Source organism: Sinocyclocheilus grahami, unplaced genomic scaffold (assembly GCF_001515645.1).
Source record: "Sinocyclocheilus grahami isolate Dianchi unplaced genomic scaffold, SAMN03320097.WGS_v1.1 scaffold344.1, whole genome shotgun sequence".
Lineage (NCBI taxonomy): Eukaryota > Metazoa > Chordata > Actinopteri > Cypriniformes > Cyprinidae > Sinocyclocheilus > Sinocyclocheilus grahami.
In genome coordinates, this window is record NW_015505523.1 from 3224352 (window position 1) to 3243307 (window position 18956).

The following is an 18956-nucleotide window of genomic DNA, read 5'->3' on the forward strand; positions in this document are numbered from 1 at the left end:
GAGAAGATTTGGACTCGGCCTCTCTTTTGGTTTCTTTTCTTCCTCATCCTCGATCTCTCCTTCACTTGTCTCCACTAAACCCTTCCGTAGAGAATCAATGTGTTATGTGTATGTATGTAGGTGGCAAGGGTGCAAAAGCCAAGTGCTAAAACTATAGAGTTTCAATTAACACTTTGCTTATTCTGTTAGTCTCTCACATCTGCTCCCTTTTCAACTCTTCAACCTTCTTCCGATTTCATACCCTTTATTTCATGTCTATCTAAACCTTTATTATCTCCCCTTCTCCAACTGCCATTGGAGTCCAGTATCGACAGTCAGGCTAATGGATTCTGGAAAATCTTTCATGTTCAGCCATTGGTTTCAGCTCATAGCACCACAGAAATGCATGTAACAGACTATATCAGGAACACAGGACTTGAAATGTGTTGCATGTTAGCTCAGTATATTGAGTTTTTTCTTCATGCTGTAACAGTGAGCACCATTTCTTCCGTGACCCGAGCCCAATTTGCACAAAGGCAGGTTTGAATAGTAATGGAAAGGAGTACTGAGTGTTTAGATAATGGTATTGATTTTAGAACTGCCTACCGAATGGCCCCATCTGCCCTGTGTAGGACCATTAGCACCTAAGCTCAGCCCGTGTTGATTGGTCTTCGTCTCTCAAGAGCTGCCCACTCTAGGCTCTCTCCAGCTTTCAGCTCATCAGTTCCTCTGAACTAGTTAAAAATGTATTTGTCTGTTCTCTTTTCTCTCCCCAGACAAACATCCCATTCCTCCAGAACGTGCTGAGTAATAATCAGTTCCTGAATGGGACGGTAGATACTCAGTTCATCGACGAGAATCAAGATCTCTTCAACCTCAAACCGGTGCAGAACCGAGCCCAGAAACTGCTTCACTACCTGGGTAACCTTTTATTGAACAATTGATTAAGTGAACAGAATGATTCACACATTTGACTGAATTTAAAGGTGCACTTATTTTATATTTGATTCATTTCAGAAGTGCTATTAGTTTCTGTTAGTGTCAGAAAATAACTTTTTTTTTTTTTATTATTATTCAATTTTGTTTGCTCCCTTGGAATTTATTATCAGAGGCATTTATACCTTCATGAGGTTATTTATTTCAAATCATAAAACACAGCATGTTGTCGATTTATGTCAGAAACTCTCAGTATGACCAGTTATGGCTGCTAAATATAAAATCAAATCAAGTAGCCTTAAATAATGCACAAGTTGTCATGAAATAATAAACACTCTTCAAGAGTGTTTATTGAACTCATTTCAACTAAACACGTTGTTTAATAGGCCGAGAATAGAATAGAATAAAAGGTCAGACAGCAGATGAAAGCAAAATCCATAGAATTATACTACTTTTGACCCCACATTGATAACATCTGGGACATTTTTGTCAAATTTTTTGCTTCATAATTGATTTCTTTGTGTAAAACTTTATTTTTGAGGTACTGTATGTTAATGAGGTACTGTAAAATAACTGAATGCATGTTTAATGCATCAGTGATCTTATTACAGATTATAAACAGCTCTGTGTTTCTTTTATGAATGTTTAATGTCGGTGCAACTAATACAGAGTAAATTGTGCAGATTTGAACGCTATCATTTAAAAGCTTAGCATCAGTAAGTTTTTTTTTTTAAAGAAATGTAATACTCAACCAAGGTGCATTAATTTGATCAAAAGTGACAGTAAAGACATTTATTGTTATAAAATATTGTTATTTGAAATTAATTTAAGTTTCTATTCAGCAGAGAATTCTGGGGGGGAAAAAATATATATATATATATATATATATATGAGCACAATCAGCATATTATAATGATTTCTGAAAGATCATGTGACAGACAACTTGAGTAATGGCTGCTGAAAAATCACAAGAATAAATTACATTTTAAAATATATTCAAAAGTTTGTATTAATATTTCTCAATACCATTGTTTTTACTGTATTTTTTATCAAATAAATGCAGCATTGTGGAGCAGAAGATATTTCTTTTAAAAATAAGAATAAGATAATGAAAGATTTTGGAAGGTATTGTGCATATGAACAAAAATGTGTACTTTTCACCATCCCTGCTCTTCCTCAGCGGCCCTTTACAAAGTTTAAGTCAAGCCAAGTGCCAAAACCTTTTAAGTAACGTGGGCTGTGCAGTGTCCAGTCCACTTGACCCATCCACTCAGTGTATTATACCAGCAGAGGTGGATTTGAAGCAGTTTGGACTATTTGTGTGTGATTGCGTTTGCTTGTCATTCAGGGCATGTTATGGTGAACGGCCCGACTACTCCGATACCTGTCAAGGCTAAGCCTTCTCCCATCGATCCGGTCATCCCACCAGTACCCCTCGGTGAGAAACACACACACTTTCCTTATCTTACATTCACACGCTGTCAGTTTCTCACACTACAAACTCAGCATAAGCTGCCTTTGCACTTGGTTGCCGTGATATTTCATTGATGCACTGCAGAAGGCATGAAGTAGAGTATGTTTACGTCTTTCAGAAGGTGGTCATAATTCATTCTTCCCCCTCAGCGTTTCATGAAGTTACCCGTGACTGTATTATGAATCTACATCAGGAGGACCATAATAGACATTTGTTTACAAAAGTGCCCCTCCACCACGTTTTCATTCACTTTTTTTACTTCCATCTTGTGTGGATTTGTTTGGACATGTGCCAAGAGCGAAAATCAATTGTTGTGTTCTGGAAAAACTACTTCATTCTTTGTTGTAATACTGTATTTCTATTAAGATGCATGTTGTTGTGCGTTTGTGTCTCTATGTGAATAATAGCCCTGATAAAAATTGTGTTTTTTTTCCCTTTGTAGTCCTACGCAGCGTGGTGTTTGTGATAATGTCTGTATTATTAATTGGCAGTTTTTGTGTTTGTATGCACTCTGCAGGTGAGCCACCAGTGGGTTTCAGGGATGTGCTGCTGAGAGAGGGTCCAGATGGTTTTGCGAAGGCGGTACGTGCCCACCAGGGTCTGCTGCTTATGGACACTACGTTCAGAGACGCCCACCAGTCCCTCTTGGCCACTCGTGTACGCACTCACGACCTCAAATGGATTGCGCCTTTTGTGGCTCACAGCTTCAGCAACCTCTTCAGTGTGGAAAACTGGGGAGGTGTGGTACTAGTTCGGCACTATTGTTTTCTTTCCCTCTCATGCTTTCTTTCACCCTCTCTCTCTCTCTCTCTCTCTCTCTCTCTCTCTCCCCCCCTCTCTCTTTCTCCCCCTCTCTCTCTCTCTCTCTCTCTCTCTCTCTCTCTCCCCCTCTCTATTCTTTGCCTCACCGCTCTCTCGCATTCTAGCAGCAAACCCAGCCCACTATTCTCCAGCTTGTCTACTTTGGATTCCTCTTAATGACTGTATTTTAGTACTTTTAAGGAATAAATGTTTGTTATAAAATAAATGCAATTCCATTGTTAAATGGTTTGATGATTTTACTAATAAATAAGTTTAAAACAATTTTTTCAAAATGTGTTTACACAGGCTAGGTACCATAAATCAATTAATTGGCCTTTACTGTTTATAAAACAGCTTTAGTAAGCAACCACTACTGGCAAAACGCATAATGCATTTTTAGATACAGTTTGTCATATGAATTATGGATAAATTAAACTATTAAAAGCAGTTTTTCGCTTAAAATATAAATATTAGATGAGACACTTAAACTTGGGATAGTTCACTCAAAGATGAAAATTTTGTCATTAATTACTTACCATCATGTGTTATTCCAAACCCGTAAGACCTTCGTTCACCTTAAGAACACAAATTAAGATATTTTTGATGACGTCCAAGAGCTTTCTGACCATCCATAGACAGTTTTGTTTGCGCACAAAGTATTCTCGTAGCTTCATAAAATTGAGGTTGAACCACTGATGTCACATGGACTATTTAATCAATGTCCTATCTTTCTGGGCCTTGAACATTTCAGTTGCGTTGCAGTCTATGTAGGGTCAGAAAGCTCTCAGATTTCATCAAAAATATCTTATTTTATGTTCTGAAGATGAACGAAGGTCTTACAGGTTTGGAACGACATGAGGGTGAGTAATTAATGACAGAATTTAAATTTTTGGGTGAACTGTCCCTTTAAATGAAAAAAGTAAACATTAGAAATGTTGATTTGGCAACTAAAATAAAACTGAAATAAATTAAAGCTGAATAAAAAATGTATAAACAAAAATTTAAATGACAACTACTAAAACAAATTAAAATGAAGACTGAAAATATTAAGCTTGTATAAAATATTATTAAATAATATATCAGTATAAAGATAATACGAAAATAACACTGCCAGTCTTTAACTACACTGATTTAAAACTATTTATATAATAATTATAATTCCTTTTTAGCACCAAGCGTTTGAGTCACTAAAGAACTTTGATTCACTAAAAAGAACCGGCACAAAAGACTCAACTGGTTTCTGTATTTATTTATTTTTGATCAAGAACCAGTTCTGGATTCCTAATCCTAAAAGTAATTGGTTGTCATTTAGCCTTTATAAATACTGAATGACTGTTGCACACTAGATGTGTGTTGAGTTCATTTCTGGAATCAAAGTAAGGACCTATGATTCCAATAGAAAGGTGCTTTACATGCTGATTAGAGTTTTCCACATCTGTTCCACTTATGTTTATATCCTGATCCTCTTATTTATTTATTTTTTGTCTTGTCTCTCTTTCTTCTTCACCAGGCGCTACATTTGATGTAGCAATGCGTTTCCTCTGTGAGTGTCCCTGGAAAAGGCTGCAAGAGTTGAGGGCACTGATGCCAAATGTGCCTTTTCAGATGCTTCTGAGAGGTGCCAACGCCGTTGGATACACCAACTACCCTGACAATGCCGTCTTCAAGTGAGTCATGTGGTATCTTAAACCACAACCTGCTCACAGTCTCAATGAACTTCTCAAATGTTAATCTTTTTATGAACCGGAATCCCGAGGAATTGAATGTTCTGATTCAGATTCCACTTACAGCAATGAATATGTTCATACCATTGAGAAAGCACATGAGGAATCAAATTGGAAATTACTTTTTGTTTTTCTTGTTTGCCACTATTAAAAAGAACCAGCTCATTAGAGTCATTTGTTTATTAATTGCTTGCTATGACTTTGCAATAGTAAATTCTTTTGCCATTACGCTATAGATTCAGGAACAGCACAATTCTGCTGCTGAATAGTGGCACATGAAACACCGACAGAGTATTTTAATATGGTTTTCCACCCACTTCAGTGGAAGAATGCAGACATTAACGAACAAAGTGAAAAATCATTTGTTTCCACTACATGTTAGAAAAACTCTTTGCCTTTACTAGCTTTAGTCTTCTCCATTTGTTTCTCCCTGCCACTGACTCTGGCCCCAAGCACCATTCAGATGGCTTTTAATTCACATTAGAATGTGGAGCAGGGGAGCATTTGTGCTCCTTTAATGGCTTTGTTTCAGACCTACCATAAAATGGCTGCTACCAGTTTCCATTCAGCATTTTCAATGGCACAATATGTAAACGTATATCAAAAATCTCCCAGAAACTGTAGGCAACATAAGCAACTGACCTTTTAATGGGCCCTAATTACTTGCTTAAATAAGGTAGGAGAACAAAAAACAGGAATGACACATGTACATCTTCTAAGCCTCCCCTAAGTAAACAAACCAGTGTTATTTTTATATTATTTATACACTATTATAGTATTAATTAATATTTTAAAAGAGCTTTTTTATATTTTCAGTTAGTGTTTTATTTTGTGTTTTTATAAATAAATCTGTTTCACTTTATTTTTATTTCAGTTTTAGTTTCTCATTTTAGTAAAATTGTTATATATATTTTTTTTTCAGTCAGTTCCCAAGGCAACATTTCTAATTTACATTAAAGTTTAGGTTTTTTATCTTATTATATAGATATATGTTTTGTAATATATAATATTATATATCATATATATTTTTTGCTTTATTTCAGTTGCCAAAAACAGGGTTTTTATAGTTTTAGGTTACGTTAACAATAACAACACCAAAACAAACAGCTCTTTGATATATCATTACTCATTGCATCATTTCCTGTTTTTGTTAGGTTCTGTGAGGTGGCTAAAGAAAACGGTATGGACATCTTCCGTGTGTTTGACTCGTTGAACTATCTTCCAAACATGCTCATGGGGATGGAGGCAGCAGGTGCAGCAGGAGGAGTGGTAGAGGCTGCCATCTCGTACACTGGTGATGTTTCCGACCCCACAAGGCAGAAATATTCTTTAGACTACTATCTCAAACTAGCAGATGAGCTAGTCAAGGCTGGAACGCATATCCTCTGTATCAAGGTGGTTGTTTGTTTATTTTTGTGTGGGTTTTTTTTATCCATTTGTCTGTTTTGTTAACTTCAACTCTTGCTCACTGTTTCATCTCGACTGCTGTTCCCACTCTACCTCCACCCACACATAAAATACCACTGCATCACTGTCTCTGTTTGTTTCTGGTGCACTTCTCTCACTTTCCTTTACTTTCTCCCTCTATCTCTCCTCTCTGCAGGACATGGCGGGTCTCCTAAAGCCTGACTCTGGCCATTTGCTGGTGAGCGCGTTGAGGGACCGTTTCCCAGACGTGCCGATCCATGTGCACACTCACGACACCGCAGGGGCTGGAGTGGCTGCCATGCTGGCGTGTGCAGAGGCTGGAGCAGACATTGTGGATGTGGCGGTTGACTCCATGGCGGGAATGACGTCCCAGCCCAGCATGGGCGCCATTGTGGCATGTACCAAAGGCACCAAACTCAATACTGGTGAGGGTTGTCAAACTGTGAGCTGATATACACTATATTATATTATTATGTATATGTCAATTTGTAGTTATGTTTAAATAGACTGATAGATGGAGAGATGGATGGGTGAACAGGTTGATAAATGTATATACAGTAAGTGTAGATGGATAGGTAGATGGATGGATGGATGAAAGGATAGATACGAAGAATGGATGTATGGATGTGGTTATGTGGACAGACAGACAGACAGATAAATAGATAGATAGGTAGATGGGTAGATAGATAGGTAGATGGATGGATGTAAGGATAGATATGAAGAATGGATGGATGGATGGATGGATGTGGTTATGTGGACAGATGGACAGACAGACAGGTAGATGGGTAGATAGGTAGATGGGTAGATGTGTAGATAGAAGGGTAGATGGATGGATGGATGTAAGGATAGATATTAAGTATGGATGTATGGATGTGGTTATGTGGACAGACAGATAGATAGGTAGATAGATGGATGTAAGGATAGATACGAAGAATGGATGGATGGATGGGTTGACAGACAGATAGATGGGTTGACCGACAGATAGATGGGTTGACCGACAGATAGATAGGTAGACAGACAGACAGAGAGACCGACAAACCGATAAATGGGTAGATAGACGATGTAAGGGTAGATACAATGGATGGATAGATAGATATGACAGATAGATAGGAAGATGGATGGATAGGTGATGAATGTGGTTATGTATAGATGGATGGATGGGAAGGATAGATAGACAGGTAGATAGGAAGATGGATGGATGGATAGATTGGTGGATAAATGGATGGACAGATGGATAGACAGATGGTAGGATGGGTAGAAAGATAGATGGGTGGAGAGATAGATAGAGAAGGAGTGAGAGAGAGATAATGTTACCACTGGCTTACCTCACTGTGGAATCTCATTGGTCCAAAATTTCTCTCCATAGAACTAGAGTATATTAAACATTAATTATTTCTTGATGGCTGCGATTGACGGGTTACCTGACAGTTCTGCATTAAGTGAGGACAGCAAAACTGTTTGTTGCTAGCAACTTTGTCTCATCCTGGTTAGGACATGGCGTTAGAGTGATTAATTGGTTGTTTTGTTTTCTGTTGTTTTCTGTGCATATAACAGTTCCTCATTTCTTTTAGTTTGCCTGAGTTTCCATGATACAGCCCATCACTCATTTTCCAGGTCATATGTTAAAGGGAACATGATGTAAACGTTCTTCTTCTATCATAAAAGCTATTTTCATGAACAATTACTCCTCATCCTTCTGCAGTCCTAAAGCTCCTCACCGCAACCCAAAATGTTATTTGTGGTATTTAATATTCAACACACCTGCTTTACACTATTTTTCAACTGCTGTGCCTCATTTTATGCAAATGCTCCCACACTTTCGTTCACTTGATTTTTCTTTCCCCTTCTTCATAATCTGAGGGCGAATGAGGTCATGGAAAGTCAGCTAACAGAAGAAGAAAAGCAAACAAAGCAGGGCAGGAGTGGTAATGAAATGGAAAGAAATGGGAAAAAAACGATAACACAGCAAGGCCAGTCAGTTCTGGAAAGAAGGAAAAGAGAAAGGAAATGATGTTGGGGCGAATGTAAAGAGTAGAGAGAAGGGTCAGAGCGGACAGACATCATTTGGATGTTGGTGGCTGACCCTTTGACCTTTCCTTAATTGTGACATTACTGTGGCTGCTGGTGCTTAACCTTCACTGATGAGTCTCGTGCCCCGTTGGGTCTTCTCACAGTAGGGTGTGTGTGTGTTTGCGGCCAGAGACTTTCAGTGCGGTCGGTGTGGGAGACCATCTGTCCAACCATGGGTCACTGCATCGCCTGCCGCTGTAGTGACCAATGGCATGAAGAGCTACTTCATTAAGGCTGCTTCATACTGCCACAGAAAATGTCAACATTTCTGACATCCTGTTGACTGTATAATTAACATCACGCAAGCAAAAGTGCTGATGTACTGAATATCAACACAGCTGTGATTGATTTGTGGATATTGTTTCTAGGGATTATTACATTGCTAATCTGGTTGATAGTTGATACTGATAAGCAAATAATTATTTTCATGTTATGGTCGGTATTGAAATTCTGTAATATGTTTTTTCTAATTCATTTAAATGCTAATAGCCAGAATCAATATTTTTAATTCTACAAGTAAATTTAGGACATTATAATGTACAATATAAACAAAATGTATACTCATTTTGAGATTTTGCAAAGATGACATTTAACAGTGTTATTAAATTTTTTTTTAAAGAATAACTTTAAGTGTTAGATGACGGCAGAGGCAATAAACATTTTACTTATATGGTAAATGAGCATGTACAATTTAGCCGATTTCTTACCACAGGATTTTTGCGGGTCTTAAAAGAGTTTTCATACACCCTTACACAATTGTGTAAAGGTGTAGGAAAGTTCTTAAAAAGGCCTTAAAAAGTTCTTAAATCAGAGCAGAAAGTCTTACATTCATAAAGTCATAGCATGCGAAGCAAAACATTTATATCTTCCTCTGTATTTTTGTTTTCCAATATAGATATCTAATCGTTTTTAAATCAGGATACGTTTACTTGAGAAAAAAATTAAACCATTAATTAAGTGACTTTATGCTTGAAACAAAAACAAATATCTATCAGTGGGGTATGAAAACTTGTTTTCCCTTTTAATAAAGTTGATTTTTTTTCTGAGCTCGCTGGCAGATATTTGTTCTTGTTCTTTATCAGTTTCAAAGAAAACACTTATTATCTTTCACCGTTTTGCTGCTCAAGTAAATTTATTTTTATCTAAGATTCTTTATTTACTGTATATTAAAGGTATAGTTCACTTTCAGTTGCTGGTCCCCATTGACTTCCATAGTATGAAAAAATAAAAACACTATGCAAGTCAATGGGGACCAACAACTGGGAACACATTGGTGTATTGTGTTCGTTTTGAATTTTTCTTTACTTGGTCTTAAAAAGTCTTAAATTTACAGTGGTCGACCGATATATAGCCAAGACTGTATATTGGCAAATATCGAAAAGAGTACTTTTATTTTAACAGCACTAGGAATGCACCTGAAATTATTAGACAGATCTGTTAAACAGTTTATGAAAAAGTATTGCAGCGTTTGCCTTTCTATTATTAGTAAAAGAAATGCAAACGCTATAGTACTTTCTCATATACTGTTGGTATTCAGCAAACACTGTGTGCATTTATGTCATTTAAACAAGTCTTTGAATGTCTAATGAATTTTTAATTTCATCAGCTTTACCAGATCCAACTGTAACTGGATATGCACAAGCAACAAACTTTAAATTCTTGTATTAAATGAAAAAATTGTGTATATAATGGCTTTATATTGGCTATCAACCACCTTGCATTCTTGTGCCAATCGAATAGGTACTAACTATTGTATAAACACTCATTTTATTTGCTTGGACAATGTGAACTGGCCTTTACAGTAGCTCTCAGTTATACTGTTATTAATATACAGGCTGTGTAAGCTAATATAATTTGCATTTTAGACTTTCTAATTAAGCCACCAAACATCACATTAATAAAACAAAGAGACGTGAGCTGTGGTGCTTACAAACCGGAAAGCTCTGGTTGTTGTTTCTATGAAAGTCCATCCTTTATGTATAGATTCAACCCCCTCCTCTGGAGCTCCAGATGGCGTGGGTGTGTGACTTTGGCAGCACGAAATGCATCCGAGAGCTCACATGATGAGGAGGTGTTCACGCAGTTGATTCAGTTTGTTTTATTCCCACAAGATTCAGCCGTACCCCCCTCACTCTCACTGCCCCATGTTTCTTTGGTTTTTCGCTCCTGGAGGTGTTGCCTAGGTAATTGAATTGTTTGGAGGCTCTCAGGATTCCTGTGGCAGTGTTATTGCAGTCTCTGTCTCTGTTCACTGTTTTGTTGCCATATGCAGCATCCAGTATTAATCACCTGTTTACAGCTTTTTAAAACAAGCTGCCGTATGTGATGTGAAGAGAAAGAGACAGCGCTGACAAACGCTCAATACTTATTACAGTACTCGCAAGGCAGCGCTGTATTGATATTCCCCAAACGTTCCATTTGTTCTCTCCTCCTCCTGAACCTCCGCCTGAACCTCTCAACAGATCAAAAATCGAATTAAATTTAAGATTAAAATGTGAAAATCTCTCACTGACTTACATTCAGTACGTTTACATGGACAACAATACTCCGATTTTAATACGATTAAGACAATACTCTGATTAAGAATCTACTATGTAAACAGAGATTTTTGATTACCTTAATCCAGTTTAAGTCATAATCGAAGTAAACACTAGTCGAATTAAGACGTGGAGTATTCCTATTTTAGTCGCATTATTGAAGTGCAGTAAAGACATGTACACACCTTAATCACATTATTACCATCGTGTAGGACTTTTCGCCGCATTTTGCGACAGGATACACACACGGCAGTGGTCAACCGTTTGACAGTAAACAAAAGAATAGCTTCAACAACGCCGTCGTCTGTTTGCATGTATAGCATGACAAATAATTAACTGCACTTGAAGCTTTCAGTAAATTAAAAATGAAACACCCAAAACTGTATATGGCATCACAACGAAGACAAACTATATGTTTATATGTGAAATTCTGGGGGGGATGTCGTATGGCGTCGCATGAGGACGTAAAGACGTGTGCCATTAATTGATCTATTATTACCATCGTGTAGGACTTTTCGCCGCATTTTGCGACAGGATACACACACGGCAGTGGTCAACCGTTTGACAGTAAACAAAAGAATAGCTTCAACAACGCCGTCGTCTGTTTGCATGTATAGCATGACAAATAATTAACTGCACTTGAAGCTTTCAGTAAATTAAAAATGAAACACCCAAAACTGTATATGGCATCACAACGAAGACGAACTATATGTTTATATGTGAAATTCTGGGGGGGATGTCGTATGGCGTCGCATGAGGACGTAAAGGCGTGTGCCATTAATTGATCTATGTACTATAACTTGTAAAACGGGAACATGAAGGGAATATTCGGTAACACTTTCTATGAAGCCCGTATTTATAATACATTATAAGGGTATTCTTAAGGTATTATAATGAATGCATAATGCATTATAAAAAAACTTATAATATGTTGTATCATCTCATGAATATTCATAAGAACAGTTTTAATATATTATAATATTTGCTTATTTGTGGTTATAGCTTTTAAGAGTATGACGAATTATGACACAATGAACACGTTGCATCCATTTTTACAATGGATTATATTTCTCATAGTTATAATGTATTATAAGTCTATAAGAACAGTTTTAATATTATATTTACTTATTTGTGGTTATAGCTTTTAAGAGTATGATGATTTATAACACAATGAACACGTTGCATCCACTTTTACAATGGATTATATTTCTCATAGTTATAATGTATTATAAGTCTCATATCTTGCCATTTTTCTTATACTACTTTACTTAAATCGGTCAAAGACCACTTATAAGTAGTAGTAATAATAATAAAATAAAAAAATTCTCTCAAACAGCCATAGGATCAGATCAGATGAATGTGTAATATGACACATTTGCTTTGAACTATTTTTATTGTAATATCAGTTTGATTATTTTGATGGTACCCTTTAAACAGCTGTTGATAAGTGACTCTGCAACTACATATCAACTAGCTGCTACTGTAAATATTTGCGAACACTTTATTTTGATGGTCAACCAACAGATAAACTGACTATAAGTGTCTTTGCAAGTACGTCAACTTATTCTACCATACTAGATTCTACCATTCTTGAGCATACTAATACTCTAATGAGAGTTAGTTGGCATGCAGATGCAAAGTTGCTTATAGTCGATTGATTAAGGGGACCATCAAAATAAAATGTAACCATATAAAACATTGCATTTTTTTCAGTTGGAGTATAAAGCTCACATCAATTAATTAACATTAGCTCCACAGGAAACACTCAACATCTAACCACTCACAAGCTGTAGTAAGATACTGTGCAGATCTTAAATAAACAATGTCAAGATATGATACAGTCCATTATTCTGTAAATGAAGTAGATTTAATATGGTGTTCATTGTGTGTTATAAATAAGTATACTCTTAAACTTATAACCACAAATACGTAAGTATTATGATGTATTATAACTGTTGTTCGGCTAAAGTCATATTCGAAGTAAACAGAAATTGACATGTGGAGTATTCCTAATTTATTCGCATTACTGAAGTGCAGTATAGACATGTAAACACCTTAATCACATTATTACTGTCGTGTAGGACTCTTCGCCTCATTTGGCGACAGGATACACACACAGCAGTGTTCAACCATTTGACGGCAAATAAGAGCTTCCACACCTCCATCGTCTGTATGCACGTACAAATAATTAACTGCACTTGAAGCTTTCATAAAATTAAAAATGATATTACCTTAATCTGGCTAAAGTAATAATAGAAGTAAACAAAAATCAAATTAAGATGTGGAGTATTCCTATTTTAGTCGCATTACTGAAGTGCAGTATAGACATGTAAACACCTTAATCACATTATTACTGTCGTGTAGGACTCTTCGCCTCATTTGGCGACAGGATACACACACAGCAGTGTTCAACCATTTGACGGCAAATAAGAGCGTCCACACCACAATCGTCTGTATGCACGTACAAATAATTAACTGCACTTGAAGCTTTCATAAAATTAAAAATGAAACACCCAAAACTGTACATGGCATCATCACTAAGACGAATTATATGTTTATACGTGAAATTCCAGAGGGGACGTCGAATGGCGTCACGTGGGACGTAATGACGTGCACTATTAATCGAACTATGTACTATAACATGTAAAACAGAACATGAAAGGAATATTCTAAAAGCAACTCATGTAAACACCATAATCATAATATTAGCTTATTTAGAATAAGGTAAATAATTAGATTACTGATGTCCATGTAAACGTAGTCAGTGATGGAATGTTAAAATATAACCAAAAGCGATGTCGTCGTTATCATGCTATTTGCAAACTGAGTTCCGATTGGTCTTGTTTCTTGCATCCGTTTGTGTGCTGTATTGTGATTAGTGTTTTCTGTCATACCTCTATTTAACTGTACACCCACCTTTACACATCAAGAAGTATCATGTTACAGAATGTGTTGATTCTCATGCACAGCTGACAAAAACAAGACCTGCTGAGTGTTATGACAACCTGCTAAGTCACTCTAATGTGGCACTTATGTAAAAATGTTTAAAATCCAACAAAGACAGCTATTTTGTTACAAATCTAGTTCATTGTAAACTTTTTCTTTCTTTCTTTCTTTCTTTCTTTCTATTGATCTTTGTATCATTCTTTGTATTGTTGCATCGTTCTTTCTATCATTGTATAATTTTTTCTGTATTGTTCTAGCCATTCTTTTTTTTTAATCAATTTTCCTTTTCATCATCCATCCATCCATTAATTTTCTAATTTTTTTCATTAATTTTTCCATTCATGAATTTCTCTTGCCTGCTATCCATCCATGCATGATTTTCCATCCATCGCTGAATTTTTCTTTCCATTGTCCATTAATTTTTCTGTACATTTTTCATATACATCCATCCTTCCATCCATCCATCCATCAATTTTTTATTTCAACCATCCATGAACTTTTGCTTTCCAATCCATGAATTTTTCTATCCATCCATCCTTCTATCCATGAATCTTTTGTTTCATCCATCCATGATTTTTTCTTTCCATCTATCCATCCATCCATGAATTTTTCCTTCCATCAATCCATGCATTTTCCTTTCCATCTATTCATCCATCCATCCATCAATTTTTCTTTCCATCATCCATCAATTTTTCTATCCTTTCATTCTTCCATCTATGAATTATTTGTTTCCACCCATCCTTCCATCCATTCATGACTTTCTTTCTTTCTTTCTTTCTTTCTATTGATCTTTGTATCATTCTTTGTATTGTTGTATCGTTCTTTCTGTCATTGTAACATTGTATCATTCTTTCTGTATTGTTCTAGCCATCCTTTTTATCAATTTTCCTTTTCATTATCCATCCATCCATTCATGAATTTCTCTTGCCTGCTATCCATCCACGCATGATCTTCCATCCATCCCTGAATTTTTCTTTTGATCGTCCATGAATTTTTCTGTCCATACATACATACATCCTTCCATCCATCCATCCATCCATCCATGAACTTTTCCTTCCATCCATCCATTAATTTTTCATTTCAACCATCCATGAATTTTTGCTATCCAATCCATTAATTTTTCTTACCATCTATCCATCCATCCATCCATGAACTTTTCCATCAATTCATTAATTGTTCATTAACATTATATTAATTGTACATTAATAACATTAATTGTTATTTGTTCCATCCATCCATCCTTCCATCCATTCATGATTTTCTCTTTCCATCCATCCGTCTGTCCGTGAAATTTTCCATCATTTAATGAATTTGTATAACACAATACATAAATGTTGTCATTTTGACAGCTAAAATATCATCTATTGTTTCCCTATTTTAGATTCATTCATGATTTTCTCTTTCCATCCATCCGTCTGTCCGTGAAATTTTCCATCATTTAATGAATTTGTATAACACAAGATAATACATAAATGTTGTCATTTTGACAGCTAAAATATCATCTATTGTTTCCCTATTTTAGATGAATTTCCACAATAAAAGATAATACAGAATTAAAGTGAAGGAAAAGGAAGAAAATAATGGTTAAAAGAGCCCCTACAAAAACATAAGATGCGAGTGAGTATTTGTTGAGAAAGGAGAGATACCAAGTCTGTCTGTCTGTCTGGCAGTCAGCTTATCAGTCCATCTAGATGGATAGATGGACCGATGGATAGATATAACATCCTGTCATCTTCCTGATTCTCCTTCAACATTCTCTCTCTCACCTTGTCATTTTTTTAATCTGCCTTTCTCACTCACTCTATCAATCTCTCATTGTCCTGCTCAGGTCCCTCTGCCTCCTAAAGTAGCTCTCTTTCTCTCTTCTCTTCAAGCCAGTCCATCACGATATGTGGCCAGAGATCAATGCCTGGACTGACTGACATGTGCTGATAGATTGGTCTGCACGGGGCGAGCTGCACACACCGCTTTTACACTGTAACATCAATAGCGCCTAATAGCCTGTAGTCAGGGTGACAGCGAGTAGGAGAAGAAAAATGCATGCAAGCTATTTTTATGAAAGCGTTATTGTGATTTCCGCAGTCATTCTCCGGTTTTGTGCACACGTTAGAGTGTATTTGTGTGTGTGTGTTATCTTTTGCACTGGAAAACTATTGTGATCACAGCGATGGGCAATTAGTGAAGATGAGGGAACCAAATGAGCATGTAAACTCTGTTGCAAGTGGCGCGCCTCATTGATTGATTAATTGACTGGCTGCTGCTGGTAAATGATGAAGCCGTGAGTGGCAGGAAGCAATCTATGCTCCGCCACCAATTCCCTGCTTCTACCACATACAGGCCCCTGTGTGCTGAGCTTTCGATGACTGATTAAAAGCTTTGGAAGAATGCCTGATTAGCTGGTGCAGTCTGTTAAAGAGACGAGGACTTTCATTATTTTTGATTAAATATTAATGTCAGATAGTCATTTGTTGTGCTACTTGTTCTCAGATTGCTTATTCCTCTTGGTAGACTAATGATCTCTCCTCCTGTCTTTTCTTTTTCTTTCTCTTCACCACATCTCTTTCTCAGGCATCTCTCTCGAGAAGGTCTTTGACTACAGTGAGTATTGGGAGGTGACCCGAGGCCTTTATGCTCCGTTTGACTGCACTGCCACCATGAAGTCTGGGAATGCTGATGTCTACGAGAACGAGATCCCAGGTGGCCAGTACACCAATCTCCACTTTCAAGCACACAGTATGGGGCTGGGGAACAAGTTTAAGGAGGTGAAGAAAGCCTACACAGAAGCCAACAAGCTGCTCGGTGACCTCATCAAAGTGAGCAATTACCCCTGTGTTTTGGGAGATCACATTTTCTTTATTTACATATTCAAACCTATTTTTAGTTATTTGTGAAGGGCTTTATTGACCTGAGCTCTAGTATATAGGAATTCACTCTACAGTCAAGTTGTCCCATTTGTGACAAACTACATCCATAAATCTGGATTGATTAATTAGAAATTACAGCAACAACAAAAAAAAAAGTGGCAAATACTAACTCCCATGAAGCATTGCGAATATATTGTGTTTATATCATCTGAATATTTTATAATGAATATACATTGTATTTTACAGTTAAAACAGAGAACGTTTGTCCTTTTTTACTTTAAATCAAAATGCTATGCTATGTTGTTGCAATCCTTCTCTGAGCTGGTTTTCCATAGAATTCTTTAATATAAATCCTTTTGGAGAAATTTAATGCTTCCAGAACCAAGGATACTGAAAAGTGTGCCGTCACTTTTACACTATTCAGTGATTGTCAGATGAGAAATCAGGTCAGTTCATTTCTTATGAAATGTCATTATACTTAGAGGGTTTTAGACATGAGTCAATAGAAAATATGTAGTAGTACACGGTGTATTAATGTGCGAAGTGTTATGATAATCCCCTTTAACCCTTCACGTTTGTTACTGCTTCTATTAATCCAGATCTTCAGTCTCTCTGAAATCACAGGCATTTACATTCCCCTAGTCTTTATATGGAACCAAAGACATCACACCTTTTAGCTAATTAGGTCGACGTCTTTTCCTCAGATGTTATGTTTCACACTCTTGAAGACTGAGTCGTGATGTTGTCATATGCTCACGTTTTCTGAGTCATTCCTTATATTGTCACGTGTGTCCATTTCCCAGCTTGCGTCTTAAAAAGTATTTTGGTCAAAAGCAATATGCAAACACCAATTTGTACATCAAACTAAATATTCAGTTCTAACTAGACTTGTGCTTGTTACGTCTGGTTCGCATAATTTATTCAAAGACTTTGTTGGACAATTTGGTTTTTAAAAACATCCTGCTACCCCTTCAACACATAAAAGATTTGTTTGTGCCAGAGGATTTTGCAGTTGTTTTCCTATAATTTTGCACTAGAATAGATTCTTAATTGTACTTTCATTTTATTTTATTTTTATTTTTTTCCTGTGGAAACTAGTTCATTTGAAACGTTGGGTCCTGGCATGTAATCGCTTCAAAACACTCTAGCTTTTCAAATAATAAAAGCCATCTCTGAAGAGTGAAGAGACAGCTTTATAGCTTTTAACAATTGTCAGTCATCTGCGAAATCTATCATAAGATATAATTAATTATCAGCATAAAATCCACTCAAGCCTTTAGTATCTAGGATACTAAAGATAATTATAACATTTAAGTTATATTTCTGAGAGGTAGTTCTAAAGATAGTTGAAATGTCCATGAAAGACAAATATTTTGTGTGTGATATATTTTTTAGATTTCACAAATTTTTTTCAATCTGTCCCCCTTTTTAATCCTTTACTAGGTCATTTTAAATGTTCCTCCATTGTTCCTTTGGTGTGACAAATGAAATATTTAATGATGATATTAATAATAGATCATTGTTTTACTTATATAGCACTTTTTTAACACTCAATGTCCCTTTTAGACATATTAGAAATATGTTTTGTTTTATACTAATAAATATTGTATAAGTTTTATAGTAAAAATATTGAATTGAAAAATGTAGACTTACTACAAAATATGAGCTGATAAAAGCAGCTTGTATGATATAATTATAAAATAATTCTGCTTTTGGTTTTAGACTGATGGCAGTCCAGTGTCACGTGAACTTCACAAAATTATTTCATGTGAACTACTGCTATTATAATCAATATTAAAAGGTTTAGACAGTAATTTGTATTTAAATCAAGTTCTATTCATAAAATGTAAACAAATTCTAGGAATAACTATATTTAGAAAATTAACTGCTTTGGAATATGTTTTGATAAAAAATATGATGTGCTTATTCAGCCATATACTGGATAGTGGAAATAAGTGGTTAAGCAGTATTCAATCTGGCTCTGTTGACTTAAAATCCAATTTCATATTCTTTACTTCCTGTAAAATGTGAAATCCAGATCATTTTGAAGATTTCCAGTCCATAACCAGTCCATAAAGTCTTTTCAAACATTTAAATCAGATTTCACCCCTTCATTGCATTCAAAGTTGAAAGCCAGTCATTTGAGATTAGCAAATATGCGTTATGCTCTAGACTCGGGCAGAAGTGCTGTCCCCCC

General features: G+C 36.1%; 1 protein-coding gene across 1 annotated transcript in view; it reads left to right on the forward strand.

Annotated features, from left to right (window-relative positions):
- pcxa (pyruvate carboxylase a) overlaps nucleotides 1–18956 on the forward strand; it is a 153659-nt gene that overhangs the window by 127135 nt on the left and 7568 nt on the right. The window contains exons 10-16 of the mRNA XM_016228863.1: nucleotides 756–900; nucleotides 2264–2353; nucleotides 2907–3128; nucleotides 4701–4857; nucleotides 6069–6309; nucleotides 6518–6767; nucleotides 16464–16708. Of these exons, the coding sequence (XP_016084349.1) occupies nucleotides 756–900; nucleotides 2264–2353; nucleotides 2907–3128; nucleotides 4701–4857; nucleotides 6069–6309; nucleotides 6518–6767; nucleotides 16464–16708 (1350 nt within the window). The remainder of the gene's footprint in view (nucleotides 1–755; nucleotides 901–2263; nucleotides 2354–2906; nucleotides 3129–4700; nucleotides 4858–6068; nucleotides 6310–6517; nucleotides 6768–16463; nucleotides 16709–18956) is intronic.